Source organism: Acanthisitta chloris, unplaced genomic scaffold (assembly GCF_000695815.1).
Source record: "Acanthisitta chloris isolate BGI_N310 unplaced genomic scaffold, ASM69581v1 scaffold31303, whole genome shotgun sequence".
NCBI lineage: Eukaryota > Metazoa > Chordata > Aves > Passeriformes > Acanthisittidae > Acanthisitta > Acanthisitta chloris.
The window spans coordinates 43,597-58,911 of record NW_008664045.1 but is presented as its reverse complement, the minus strand read 5'-3'; the positions used below and the strand labels follow the sequence as shown (position 1 = coordinate 58,911).

The 15,315-nt window shown below is 39.2% G+C and overlaps 1 protein-coding gene across 1 annotated transcript; it reads left to right on the top strand.

Annotated features, from left to right (window-relative positions):
• Nucleotides 1–2,998: 2,998 nt before the first annotated feature.
• On the top strand, nucleotides 2,999–13,846 carry LOC103798875 (rab proteins geranylgeranyltransferase component A 2-like; the record flags this gene model as incomplete). Its single annotated transcript, XM_009071158.1, has 7 exons — nucleotides 2,999–3,008; nucleotides 3,312–3,416; nucleotides 4,185–4,248; nucleotides 4,833–4,929; nucleotides 8,088–8,180; nucleotides 10,887–11,053; nucleotides 13,643–13,846. Coding segments are annotated over 7 exons (740 nt in total), but the record flags the coding sequence as incomplete, so codon positions are not given.
• Between the last annotated feature and the right edge of the window lie 1,469 nt (nucleotides 13,847–15,315).

The following is a 15,315-nucleotide window of genomic DNA, read 5'->3' as shown; positions in this document are numbered from 1 at the left end:
CATTCCAACCCCTAAAATTCTGTGAATCTATGAACATATCCAAGATCACTATTTCCTTTACCTTGTTTTCCTTTCTTCATGTTATCTCCTTCCTCACTGTGTATTCCTTCCCTGCATGAGCTTGCATTTCCTCTTGGCTTTGGACTTCAGTGTTTTGCCTAATAAAAATCAGCTATCAAGCTGTTAATGAGGCTATTTATGAGTTAGTGAGCTTTTGAGTCAACAGACCATTAATAGTAATTGGTAATAGGCAAATTCATATCTCGTTGTCAGTGCAGCTGGCTTTGGGCTTCCCTTGCTTGCACTCACACAGGAGATATTCAGGCAGCATTCATTGCCATTTTATAGCATCTTCCACAGCCTTTCAGGCTTCATCCATGTCTTTATGCAGTTATTTTTCCACTGTTTTTAATATTCCTATTTTAAGATATGTAAGGAAAATTTATACTTCTATCTACAACCTTGATTTTCTTCTCAAGCTTTTTGTTTAAAGTCCCTAAACATCACCAGAATTCAGTCCAGCTCCTTTCTAGACATGGTTAACATTGCTTTGTCACGTTTTCCTGCCCGTACCTTGTACATACAGAGAAGAGTAGATTTCATCCCCAGCTCCACAGGGGTTTTTTCATCATTTTGCTATAGGCCTTTTTGTGGTTTATCAAAATAAGATTCAGGGAAGACAGAGTGAAACTGTAGAAACTTTATACATCCTTACTTTAAGGTTTTGGTAATGCACTTTAAAATATCTATTATCCACTGTACCAGGCCTGCTGTTTTAGTAGGTTTGAAGAAGATCCTGTGTTCTTGCTAGAACCCTAATGCTGTTAGAAAATAAACCCCATTCCTTAGGGTGAGGAAAAAGCACATTGATTGTATGAATGCTGATTTTGTTGTTTCTCTGTGTTCATTGCAGGTCACTTTTTGGGTACATGTTACCAAATGCAATAACTGTGGTTGGCATTTTCTGTTGATCTCACTTTACATATGTTTGCAGTTGCATTATTTTGTCTCAAAAGTGGGAGAGATGTGACGAATGGACATTTATACATCTGTAATAAAAGGCTATAGCAAACAGCTAGTAATTTACATATCTCTCTTGAAATACTGCTCAGTGGCTTTGTCAGAGCTGTGAGTCCATTTCAAGGATGTCGCCCTTAGTCCATTAGTTTGGATAATGAGCCCTATAAAGTACATTTATAACTCGTGGCACTGCAAGGAGATGGATTCTAATTTTCATCCTTTTATCTAGACACAGTGAAAGAAGGTCAATGGAGGGTTTGGTATGATTCATTGTCCCAACACATATCAGATGACAGAGACCTGATAATGTCAGTGCAGAAGTGTTTGCTGTATTTGGGAGCAGTACTTGAAAGAAATATTCTCAGCATCACCCTTTGAAGTGAAGTGGGACTGAAATTAAAAGCTCTCTCTCTCTCTCAGTTTAAAATCTTATCACACATGTGACCTGATGCTATTCCTGAACAAAGGAGAGGAAACAACACTTAGCGGCAAAACAAAATGTGTCGTTGCCTTTGCTGCCTTGGAGTGATGCAACATGACATTTAATCAACCTTTCCCCTTCCATAATCTTTAGGGGGTGGCAGGGAAATTGTTTCGTCAACAATAAAAAAGGTTATAATTAGAGATGAACTGCAGCATCTTGGCTTCCTTGTTTATTTGCGGTATTCAAATGAGAGCTTGAGAGTTAAGTCACTTAGGTTGTCAGTAAGGAGAAACTTCTGAAAGTTGCAAGTGAAACACGTTGGGTAGAATTTGAAGCTCTGAAAAATGCATGTTTAAACAGTGCTTGTCCCATTACACTTCTTTAATTACTGTTCTCAAGGTACTTGTGAAATATGAGTATAGGAATATGTAGGATCCACATTCCAGTGAAGTCACCATTAAAAGTTAGTGTTAATAGGCTAATAGAATATAACAATAAAACAGGCTTAATAGTCCTGAACCTCTTACATTTATAAGTAGGGATTGTGTTCACCCTTTTCAGTTCTCATCTCAGGCTACAGAAGCAACTGGTTTGCTCCAGCTAGTGGAAGCTGCTTGAAATGACTTATCTCAGTTTGGTTTTATAGATCATTTTGATCACAGAAGCTGATGAATAACTTGAAGTTCCGGAAATGTTGTTTATTCCTAAGGCACAACTTGGATGTCAGATACTTGCTGTTGCAGGAATGATGTTGCACTGTGACAAAACACATGTAAAGCTGTAAGGGATCTCTGTCTCAGGCAGCTCTCTGTTTCTTTTGATGTTGTTTCGATACATGTAAATGCGTGTGAGAGGATTTACTGGTTGTGTGTTGAATGGAAACACTGATAAAGTCATTCAGAACAATGTAATTAAAAAAAAATCATGATTTTCGTACACCAAGCAAAGGTTAAGTAAAGCTAATTTGCATTGTTCATTTATCTGTACAGTAAATGTTCTGATCTGCAGAGTAGAACAGGTCATGGATCCAGGAATCAGCAGCAGAAGGTTGTGTGTGGTTTGCACCTGTGGGCAGCTCCTTTGCCTTTGTCTTGTGTGTGCTGTAGTTTCATATGTCATATGTAAGTCTTAAACTTATTCTCTCATAGAGAATTTTCCCCATTCAAATCCCAAATTTGTGTTCTCATTTAAGTTCACTGGGTTGCTTCATTTCTGTGGTTTGCACTTCTGTCCGAGTTATAAGAGTGCGAGTCTGTTATGTTACACTTGAATCCTGAAAATTATTGTAAGTGTCTCAACTTTTCATTTTTCTCCATTCAGAAAGAGATAAACAGTGTATTTAGTCACAAATACAGAAGCTCAGAGAAGTTCTCTTGGACAGGCTGATGCTCTCATTTGTCAGGGAGATTTCCTTATATCTCTAAAGTTAATTCGCTATTTAATTTGTCAAATATTATAGTCAAAATAAACTTGTCTTTGGTAAAGTTTCCTGACTGGGGGAGAGAACCCCTGTGATGGTATAACACCTGCTAAATAATTGTGTTACTTTTCTAGGTGTTCAGAGGTAAGAAATGTACAACAAATGTCAGTGGTCTTAGCTCTCCTTATATGGTCCAGTTCTCCTTATAAAGTAACCAGTTTATTAAAGTTGTGATATCATTATCATATAAAAATTGTATATACCTGGTAGGATGTGTAAGTCTAGGATTTAGTTTTCAACTCAGTTGAGTTATTTTAGGGATTCACATGTTCAAGAAATAAGTAACTAACTTCATTGAAAGGTGTAAATGTTGTGCTGCAGAACCTTACAGATGGTTTTGTTACCTTGCATGTACATTTTTATTATGGTTGGATTTTTTTTTCACAGGTGCAAAGCTGTTGTGGATCACTTTGGACAAAGAATAAGTGCTAAGTACTTTATTGTGGAGGATAGTTACCTTTCAGAGAGCACCTGCACAGATGTGTGTTACAGGTATGTGATGCTACAGCAAACACAGTGAATTTCCTTACATGAAGGTGTCTAAAGAACTCTGCAAGTTAAGCTGGAAAGACTCTTGTCTCCTGCTTTATCTTTGCAGTGCCGCTTAGTTCCCTGCAGTTTTTCTCCTGTTTACTTGAGGACATACTTTCACCTTCAGGTTTTCTTCAGTTTTCTAAATCATACTCCCTTTCCTTATAAAAAATCCAAAGCTCTAAGTGTGTTAGGGATTTCGTATTTGCAGTGCAGAGAAAATATTATTAGCAAAACTGTAGTGGTCAAAGCAGTGCAGAAATAATCAGAGGGCAGTGCAGAAATAATCAAAGAGCAGTGCAGAAATAATCATGACCACTGGAAAAGCAGAAACTCTGCAATTCTGGAGCTTCACCCTCATGTTTCCTCTTAATCCAGAGTGTCCTGTGCTGCCTGGAACATTCAAAATCCTATAACATGCTGCTGCTAATCCTGATCACAGAGACAAACGAAATTCAAGCTGTTTTGTGCAACTGCACTGACTCATTTATTCATCTATTTTGGTGACTGAAAATACTCCATTGATGTTCCAGATATGTTCCTACTTCAGCCACAGGCAAAGTATCCCACTGAGAGTCATATTAATGAGGATTATGTGGTGAAACAGTCTTGGTGTTACTAAAGCTGTGATTCTAAATTGCCTGGTTTTTTTTAGCATTTTTGTTTGATTTTTGCATAGTAGCGTTTATTATATAATTATTTTTACACAGTTGTTCTGTTTCCTTGCAGACAGATCTCCAGGGCAGTTCTCATTACAGATCAGTCTGTGCTGAACACAGACTCAGAGCAGCAGGTACAACCAATCTTGGGACACTTGTCTCTCTGTACTACATGTGTTAATATTTAGTTGCTGGTAGGAATTAATTCATGCTTTGGTCTCTGCCCTTTAATCAGCTCTGTCTTCTGGTAGCTTTCATTTGTTTCAGTCTGTATGAAACTTAAAATTTTAGTTTAGTTTAGGTCAATAATTAGGGTTTCCCTGTTTGGTTCACACTGCAACTAAGAGCTGCTGAGCTTCTATCTTTAAGGTTGTTAATTTTGGTTGCCTTTTAATTACTTTTTAATAATCTGTTGCCCTTAGCATTCTGTTAATTATTCATCTTGTCTAAACTTTGTTCAAAGTTCTTTCTTTTGATAACTTTCCCTATTACTATTGGAAGTTCTTATTGTTCACTTTCAGATCCTTCTTTAAACCTTTCTGCCTCACCAGTCTCTGCACTCCTTCACTTTCAAGGAGTTGTAGTAGTTGTAGTAGTGAACAGGAAACAAAACTGTGGAACTGTCTGCAGTTATTTTTCACCTTGACTCAAAACTGTGCTGGTTGCCACATCCTCCATGATCCTCTGCTTCTCCATAAGCTGTTGTTCCTTCTTGCAGGTGTCCATTCTGACAGTGCCTCCCATGGAAGTGGGGAAACCAGCAGTTTGTGTCATTGAGCTGTGCTCCTCCACCATGACATGCATGAAGGACACCTGTAAGTACAGGGTGTCTCTCCCTGGGACACTCTCAACCCTGGCACATCTGTGTGTGCCATTCCTCCCCAGGCCATGCCCTCAAACCAGGGAGTACTGGGCTCCTGGGATCACATGGGATTGGAATTGATCTTATAGGTGATCCAGCCCCAACCCCTGCCCTGGGCAGGGACACCTCCCACCAGAGCAGGTTGCTCAAGGCTCAGCCAACCTGGCTGTGAACACTGCCAGGGTTGGGGCAGCCACAGCCTCCCTGGGCCAGTGTCTCACCACCCTCACATTGATGGGTTAGTGGACTCATTTTCTCTCACACAATAAGAAATCTTTCCTTCAGCAAATTAGAAAGCTAATCCCAAGCACATGAATCTTCCTGGTAGTTTGTTTTTTTGGGAATGGTCTCCCTTAGTTGCACTGTGAAATGGAAACACTTGAAGTGCACTGAATTTGGGAGATTTTTATCTTCTGAAAGTTCTGGTGGAGTTGGGATTATGTCCCATTAGGAGCATAGGTGATATCATGATATATGTGAGGTACTATGACATATTTGAGGCAGAGTTAGAAGGAGTCTTTGAAGAACTTTGTTATTGTCACCTGCTGCATCAGACTCTAATTCTAAAGCCAACTGGGATCACCATTTCAGCAGGGCCATCCCAGGACTTCCAGGAACAGGTTTCTCTGCAAACCTTTAGGACTCTTGTTGGTATTTTATGGGAGCTAAAAATAAATGAGCAACAAAATGTTCTTATTGTGTATTTATTTTTCTTTCCAAATTCTTCTTCACTTAAATAGATGATCAGTTTGGGACACTCTGAAAGCTAAATAGAGTTAGAGGTGACCTGACCTAATGCTTTTCAACAGAAAATAAGTAACTAATAATCAATTTATTTTACTGTTCCATAGACTTGTACTCAGTTCTTTGCATATGAAAGAAGAGTGAGCTAAATTATTAAGCGATTCAGAGTTACATTTCCTGCTTAAATAATAGTAAAAATTAAAAGCAATATAGAACTTAGTACTATAACTATATAATGATTATATTAATATATAGTTGTATGTGATTTTAATGTTATAACATCACAGAATGTACAGAGTTGGAACAGACCCTTGAGGATCATCTAGTCCAGCTCCTGTGTATAATTATGGAATAATTAAGAGCATAGTGCTATAAATCCTGTTGTTAATTTTTAGCTTTTCTGTAGATGATTTCTCTTTGTTTAAGGGGTCACACAATGTGCATACCAGGAATGGAAGTGAAGGATATAAATGATCAGTTTCATGAGCATTTTGATGGTGCTGAGGTTTCTCTTATTTACTTTTCTCCATAAATTCATTCCAGAAGAGAAGGCACCACCTTCCTTAATGAAATTTGTCTTCATGTCTTGAAATCCTCCAGTTCCCTATTAGGCACAGCTGAGCTCCAGTTATGGGACATAATTCATAATTCTTTAAGAAACTTTTGCATCATTATCTGTAAATGGGTTTTAACCTGACTGATTTCTCCTTCAAACAATTATTTAAGATAAGTGTACAAATACATCTCCTCTTTGATCACACTGCAGCAGTGACAGGCACATCATCTGTATTGCCAGTTGAGTGGAACCAAACTCCTTCACTTGCCCTAAAAATGGAGACTGTAATGATGAAATCATGAGCTAAACTCATCGTTCTTCTTGCTGGAAGAATTACTTGAAGACAAATGTTGGCAACCACTGTAACTAATGCAGTTAAACCTGAGTAAATCAAATCTAATCAAAATATATACTGATGACTGTGACTCAGAGCCATAACCTTAAAGATAATAAAAAAGATTTTATAGAAGGTAAATGATATGAACTTTAGTGATTTATAGCTGGTTTTTTTGAGGAAAGAATAGATTGTATTCCAGTGTTTGGGACTGTAAACATCTTGTTAAGGTTACAGAGAGAGACTTTCCTTATCACCTCCTGTTCTTTGTACTTTTTTAGTACATACTCCTTTTGGACAGAAGGTTTGGTTTGGGTTAAGTGTGTGAGTATAATGTGTCTGTGTGCAACCTGGAAGAGAGGAGCATGAAAAGTTACATTTCTGGTCCTCAGTGTGAAACTGGCCAGAAACCATCCAAGGTCTGTGTAAGGTACTGGTGAACGATGACAGGCACAGCCAGGGTTAGAGGGGAATGAGAGAAATGTCACAGAGATCTAAAATAACACCACAGCTCTGCACTGCTGTTAAATCCAGCACAGTTCACTTTGTGCAAAGGTGTGTTAAATTCCTTTATGATGATCTGGTGGAGAATTCTCTGCTGAGAAGTTTCCAGTAGCAAATGGGTCTGTTAAGGTGGTTTTAGGACAGGCTTTGAGATGAGGCTTTTACATGAATGAATGGCTGTGAAGTGAGGTGGAATGAACAGCAGAGCTGCTGGGGCTGGGGCTGGGCAGAGACCAGTGCAACAGAGAAGAGGTCAGAGCTGCAACATGTGTTTGTCTTTTCTAAGGAGTCAGCAGCTTCATGAGTCTGCAAAACAGAGCAACTGCAGGAATAGTTTAGCAACTTTATTTTCATGGAAACAAGGACTAAAACTAAATATCACATCTATATTAATGGAGCAAAACTGAATTTTCACACACACAAACCTGACTTCAGTGGTATGGCTATTCCCATGCTGGGAGGTGAATTTGGGTTGATTATACAGCTCTACTGTATGTTCTTGTGGTCTAAAGTCTTTCCATGTTTTTGCAATATGTGTTTCCTGAACTCTGGTTAGTTTCTGACATGGGCAGAGCAGCTCTTGGCATCAAGTATGTGAGATCAGAAACCCTTACCTGGCCCAATCCACCCTGACCCAAACACCTGACTGGGGTTTCCCTATCCTCTAATAAGGACATGGATGAATAAAAGGTTGTAGAGCTTGTTGGTATGTTGTACCAAGGGATTACATATGTCACAACATACATCACAGAATGAGGTTGGAGGTAATTATGAGATGTACTAAGAGAATTTCTCTGTGTGCTGTATGTACACTGCATTTCCATGATGCAGCACTTCCCTGGGTTAAAGGAAGTGATTTCTGTGAAGAACTGTGATTTCTAAAAGTCTTCTGCTGTGCCTTGAAAAAATTGTACATGTTATTTATAGATCTGTATATTGGTGATGGTAATTGGCTTCTGTTCTTTTTTAACAGATTTGGTCCATTTAACCTGCCCATCAACTCAAACTGCTAGGGAAGACTTAGAGCCTGTTGTGCAGCAGTTATTCAATCTAAATGCAGAAAAAGGTAAAAACAAATAAGTGAAGTGTTAAGAGGTTACTTTGTGTAAATATAATTTACCTTTGTAAGTAAAATACCTGTTACTGCACATCTGAATGTACCATCAGAGTCAGCACATGGTGAGCTGCTCCTGAGGTATCAGCATTTCAGAGTGAAGGGATCTCTAGAGAGTGACATGGATTAAACACATGTCAGGGTTGTTGTATTGCATGGTCTGATGCTCCAAGTCTTCTTCAGCTGTGGTTTGACTTCAGTTCCAAGGCCAATGGCTCTAAGTGTCTGGGACCTTTCTGATTTTCACACTTTTTTTTCCAGGGAGCATATTTGCTCCTCCGCATGTCTCAGAGGTGCAGTAGTGATATGAAGTATTTGTGAATTGTTTTTTAACACTATCCTGGTTTTAGTGATTTCTATCACTTGGGTGTCCCTAACAAAACTTACCAAAACCCCAAGAGTTAGTGCTGTGCTTTCCTCCTCCTCTCCAGATGTGCTCAGTGCCAGAAGCTGCTTAGTTTTCTTTTGCCTCCTCTTGTTCTAAGGCTCTTGCTCAGGCTTTTGTTGTCTTGAGGTGCTTCCCTGTTTGCTGTTTAGTTGAAATTCTCTGGATTCTGCATTAAGCAGTGGAAACATAAAGTTGTTACACATTGTTATCACACAGATAGATTCCCAGAGGTGTCCAATGATGAACTATTAGGCCCTAAATTCAAGGAAGCCTTGTCAGCTAGTGTCACAAACTTTGGCCTTGAGATGGACAACTTCACAGCCCCAGAGAAGAGCAGATGTGACAGAGCAGTTGCTGCCTAGAAAGAAATTGTCCCCGAGGTAATTTGAGCTAATTCCACACAAGGTTTTGAAATTTAACCCTGAGATCTTGAATTTAATGCTGTTTTTGTAGATGCTCACAGAACAGTTAGTGTGCATACAGAAGATGTTGCTGTGCTCTAACCCTGGCAAAATGTTATTTAAATGCAGTGTGGCCATCTTTCAGCTCAGTAAGTCATAGCTGCTGTATGAGAAAACAGCACTCAGCTGTCAGTGACAGTTGTTGTGTTGGAATAAATGCAAGTTACTATGAAGGGAAGTGTTTGATAACATTTATAATTGGTTTGCTTGTAATATGTAGAGTACAGCTAAGAGAAAACTTGGTTAGACTGAAGAGTTGCAAACACTTTTCTCATTGCTATTAGTTCGTCTCAAGCCTGCTAACTTCCAACTTTTGATATTTTACTTATATCTTACATTTTCAAGTCATGCCATGTGTGTTTCAGAGACTCAGTTGGGGAAGGGAAGATCAGTTTGCAGTTCAGTCTCTCCTAATCCTGTGGGGAGGGTTGGCATTAATCTTAATGCTTAAAGTGATCCAGTTTTGAAATGATGTATTGTTTAGAAGCTGACTGAAATTCTTCTGGAGAAACTTTGTGATCATAGGGGTCCTCAGGTGCACTGAGGCACTGAGGAGCTAGTTTTCCCTGACACATAGGCCTTTTTATCATCAGGATGAGGTAGTGGTCGTATTTTAATTAAAATGTCAGAACAAATACTGTTGGAGTTATTGAAAATGAATCACCAGATAAAGTGAGCACTGGGCCATGGCAGGTCAAAGAGGCAAAGTCACCTGGAGAAGAGGACTCCATTCATTTTCCTGCCTAAATGAGAAAGAAGTAACTTTTATGAGCAATGTGAACTTTTAAATATATTAAAGAGCATCTTGCCCTGTATTAAGGCTCAGACTTTCACAGGCTGATGAGTTTAATTTATATTTCAAACTCTTCAGTGTGGTTAGCACTTTTTTTTTTTTTTAATATTTGACAGTTATAAAAAGATACTGAGGGAATAGCATAGATTTATCTCTTTTTTTTTTTCTAATCCAACCGCTTTAAAATACGCTTTTGAATGCTGTTGGTATCTTGATATTTCTTCCTTGGAAAGAGGTAACTCTCACAAGGACTTTTACAAGCTTCATTTATTTTAGAGGAGGCAAAATACCAAAAAGGGGACAGCAAATATGCCAAACAGGTAGTTTCTTTTAGGCTAAGGATCTGTGCTGTGTGTTTCTCCCTTGCATTCTGCACTGGTCAGAACTGACCTTCATCACCCCAGGGGATTTTCTGCCTCTGTGCCTCCTTTGGCTTCACTTCTTTTGGGGCTAAGGTATTTCTTGTGGATTTTTCCTTCAGATTTCTGTTATTTCAACCATGACGATCAGTCTCCTTACATTCTCTTGGAGACTGAGTGTGTCTGAGAAGGAGAAGATTCCCCATACAAAAATAAACTGTTAAACTAAGGGGGAAATTATACATCAAAAATATCTTTGCATATGGAACACAATGCCTCCAAGTGGGCACAGCCCAGGGAGGACCTGCTCAGCCCTTGGACTTTATCCAGAGTGAAGCAGATAGTGTGAAGTGGAAGGTGTTAAATTTAGACCAAACTTCTTGGGCACGTGTTTGGAGGTGATAATTGGTTCTTGTGGGCCGTAGTGTGTACAGAGTAAGCAGAGTTTACATCCCTGTGCTTGGAAAGGAGAGGAAAAGTGTGATGAAAGAGAAACTCAGAAAGGAGTGGAAAGTAAAACAATCGGCTTGTTAAAGATGATAAATTACTTTATTATAGTAATTCCATGTGAATAATTTGACTCCTTGTATGGTAGATTGCCTATTTCCCTTATTACTCAAAAACACCAACTACTGCAAACACTTTTTTGCTTTTCAGAGACCGAAAATGAAGAACTGGAGAAACCCAAAGTGCTCTGGGCAGTCTACTTCAACATGAGAGATTCTTCAGGAGTTGAGAGAAGTTCCTATGATGGTTTACCCTCAAATGTTTATGTCTGCTCCGGGCCAGACTCTGCTTTGGGCAACGACTGTGCTGTCAAACAGGTTGGGCAGATGAGTTTTGAAGGTCTAAGTGCAGTACAGTTTGGGTTATTGTGCTTTATGCAGAAACACATAGATGATAAGATCATGCAAATATGGAAATTACAACCTGTTCAACAAAAGATAACTCCAGGAATACTTCTTTGCTTTTCCCTTCAGAGATCCACCTGGACAAGGAAAGCACACATTCTTAGAGAAGTCCCTCCCAGCAGTTCCCTGTGGTGTCTGGGCCTTTCAGAGAGAAGAGAACACTTCACATCTTTGGGGGATTATCTGGCACTGGTCATTTTTAAAGCTGTTTGTGTAATGGCCATGCTCAGACACTGTGTGCCAGCTTCTAACCACTTGCAGGATTTTTTATGACTAAGTCATAAACCTCTTAAATATAAGATTTTGAAGTGGAGAGGCTGACAGAGCCTGAGCTGCAGGGTCAGAACAGTGTCATTAAGGGCTAATAGTACTCTTTATTTTGCTTTACAAGGCTATAATTTGCCTCCCAGGGGGATAAAGAACTGTACAGACAAAAAATAATGCAAGACAATTATTATGGTAGCAGCTTGAAATTGTAAATGAGTTCGTTTCCAAAGGAGGTATTTTACAACTGTTGTTTAAAACAGTGCAAGTTAAAAGCTGATTAAATACACTTAAACCCAGCCTGTTTCTAATTCTGATAGACCCTTTGCTAACATCCAGCTCTGTCTTCCCTTAAAAGCTCTTTTTCTCACCAGTGAGTAATGATGGTATAGATCAAGGCCTGTTTAAATATTCTCAGTGCTGCAGTTCAGCCTTTGTGTTCAGTCTGTTGACCATCAGTGAGAGAGATGTTTAGCAGATCTCAGAGCAGGAGGAGCCTAAACCAGACGTAAATAGAGAGGCTACATTGGTTTGAGCCTGATTTCAGTTCTGAAACAAATGGTCACTAGTTAAAAATTCTTCAGTGTAAACATATTTGTAATTAAAAGTCATGTGTATGAACAGAGGGGAGAATAGGCTGAAGATAAAGCAGAACTCATAGCTGGGATACACCATCCAGGGACCTTCTTGGTAAGATGGGAAGTAGCTCTAAGTTGTGCCTTCCACCCCCAAATCACTGTCATCCTCCCAGCAATGCACTGGGAATCTCCAAATGGGAAATACTGACAAGCTCATGGATCAGAACACTTCAAAACACAAACAAACCCCACTGTGTGTATTAGCCTTGGAGATGGCTTGGAAAATTGAATCTGATTTCTCTAATCATGTTGGGGTTAGTGTTTTACTGGTCCTTGCTGTGATTTAATTTTTCATTGCCACTAGTGTTACTATCTCCTGTTTCTCCTGCTGTTTGGCTGCATGGATGATACATTATTGAGGAGGCAAGACACCACAACTTGTGCAGACAATTATCCACCTACACCTCAGTGTACAAATTACTTCATTCTTGCTTTATTATAATTTAGTGTTACATTTCTCGTACGACACAATTAATTTCGATGTCTGCGCTTGCTTGCCCTGAGGACAGGCTAAATGAAATGAAAATGCTGTTTATGGTTCCTTCAGATTCTCCATGTGTGGATCCAGTAAAGCATTTGGCTTCCAGGTTTCTATATTTTCACTGCTACAACCTGACATGAATTATTATGCTCTAAAGTAAGATGTTCCTTGAAGTAATTCAGGTTTCTGAGGCATCTTCATAAGAAGACACACTACAATTGTCAGGCCAATGTTTGTCCTTTAACCTATTTATGTTTGTATTTCCAGCTCCTGTTAGTTTGATAGTGGTCCCTGGAGAAGCTGCTGTAAATCCCCCACAGGTTGTGTCCAAGGAGGAATACAGCAAAGCAGGAGCAAACCTTAGTTCTATTCAACTTCAAACACTTTAATTAGAGTACACAAGTGCTTTGCATGCTTAGGGCTTAAGGCTGAGTTCAGTTGTACACACACTTTTCAGTTGATACACTAAATCTTGAAGGAACTATTTGCTACCTGAATTACTGACAACAAGTATCAAAGTGTTAAAATGAAAGAGTTGTTAAATTATTATTGGTTATTCTGTGTTCCTTCAGCTGGATAAGGTTAGCTTAAAAACTGGTAGAGCTGAGAACATTCTATGCCATTAACCTGTTCAGTTCTGATCAGTGTCAGGATGTCTTGCATAACATTCTGAGAATTTCTTCCCATGTTATTTGACCATTTTGGGAGTGATATTTGCTGACTAATTGGACTGAATGGCAATCCCAGGCACAGCTGCAGGTTGGGTGGGGAAGGAATTGAAGCCAGCATTTGGCTGCAGCTAAAGTTATATTTGTGTAGTGGAAGAGATTTGGCTTGCTAAAAATCCTCTTCCTTGCTCTCAGTACAACCCAGACTGACCAGCAGTTACACAGTCCCATGCTGTGACTTTCCTAGTAGAGTAATGCCAAAAGATAAATTGCTTTTTCTCTTCTGAGGACTCCAGGAAGGAATGGATTTCCCTTGTGTTTAAATACTGACAAAGTATTAAATCACTGTTGATCTGAAAGAACTGAGGTTCATCCTAAACACCTGTAAAATATTGCCTCAAGGTGTTACATTTCAAGGTAAAGTTTGTTATTCTTGTTTTTTTCTGACTAGGCTGAGGCTATTTTCCGAGAAATGTTTCCAACAGAGGAGTTTTGTCCACCACCACCAAATCCAGAGGATATTATTTATGATGAAGATGAGCTTGAGGCAGAAGAGTCTGGATCCAGTCACTCAGCAGAGACCAAACCTGAACCCTCAGCCGAGGAGAGCAGTAGTGGAGATGCTGCTGCTGTTACCCAGGAAGAGAATGAATGAGTGAATGAATGAATGAATGAACAGTGTTCTCTTAGGACAAGAGGAGCTTGACTCAAACTAAAAGGGAGGAAGGGTAAGAAAAAGAGGTTTAAACCCCCCACAACCATGTTATTTGCAATGGCCTTACTTTCCTTAGCTTGAATCTTGTTTGTCAAGTAGTTTCATCGATAGCTGAGGCAGTTCTAAACAGTCCTAGGTCCACCAGATCCATCAGGGTTTATAGCTAAACAAAAGATAGAGAACAAAGCCTTTAAATTTGAAGTGCTGAAAGAGGATTCGTGATTTATTGAGAGAATTTGGTCTTGGTTTGCATCTTAGAAGGAATCCTCCATCTTCTAAACAGGCAACAAGTCTAAACTAAGCAAAAGGAAAAAAGTGCAAGTTGCTTACCAGTCAGAAGATGATCTTCCACTCAAACCTCTTGAATCTGTGCTCATTAAACCATTGAAGGTAGAGCTTTGCCATCTGTCCTGCACATCAGGCTTATGGGTGGAACTTAAAGGCAATAGTACTGACAGTTCTGGGGTGGTTTCTTGTCTAGTTTTGAAACTGATGCCATAATTTAGAAGCAAATACCATGCAAAAGATGTTTCTCACATGAAACTATTTTACTTTCAATTTTTTTTTGCCAAGATCTAATAGATCTCATATTTTCACCAGTGACTTAATTTACTGTAATCAGGAAAACAGCACCAATTAAACTTGCTGCTAGATATCCTAACAACATTTAAAGTCATAAATGGAGCATCCCTGTTACTAGTTTCCCTGGATTTGTTGCAGTGTTTGAGCCTTCAGGAAGTCAGTACTTAATTTTTTTGAAGTATGTGGTCTGAGAAGTTTAGTTGATCATTAACTGAGAGGGTTTTGTGGTGGAGAGAAGGTTCAACTGATAATTCCAAAGGTTTGTATTGATCCCAATTAGCAGGATTAAAATGAGTGTGGTTGCTGTGAACTATGCATTTTGTAATGAGAAATCATGAAGTATTTATACAATAAAAGCATTTATAGACCTAGTTTGTATGAAAAACTCATGGAATGAGAAGCTGTTGTAGATGCCCATGATAAACTTGCACTTCTTCTGAGCAATGCTTGAAATCAGATATTCAGATGATGAAAATATTTATCTCATACTTAAAGATTTACCTTCAGATATGCACCCGTAGGTCAGTAGTGTTTCTGGAGACCAGTGAGTTGTGATGAGTTGGGGTTTAAACCTCTTCCTGAAATAGATAGAGTTCTAGCAGTACTTAAATACAGTAAGTGAATCAGAAATGCCATTGAGTCCTGAATACTGAGCACTGGCTGATGTGCCACAGCCAGATGTGCCTGTGCCTGCCTGGAGACTGACTCCCTGCCAGAAAGGTTAGTTTATTTATTTTTTTATAGCAGAACTGATCCTGTTAACTCCCCTTTGTCCTGCACCGTGTCCCCTGTTTGCATTTCAGCCCCTGGGTGTGTAGTGTGTGCAG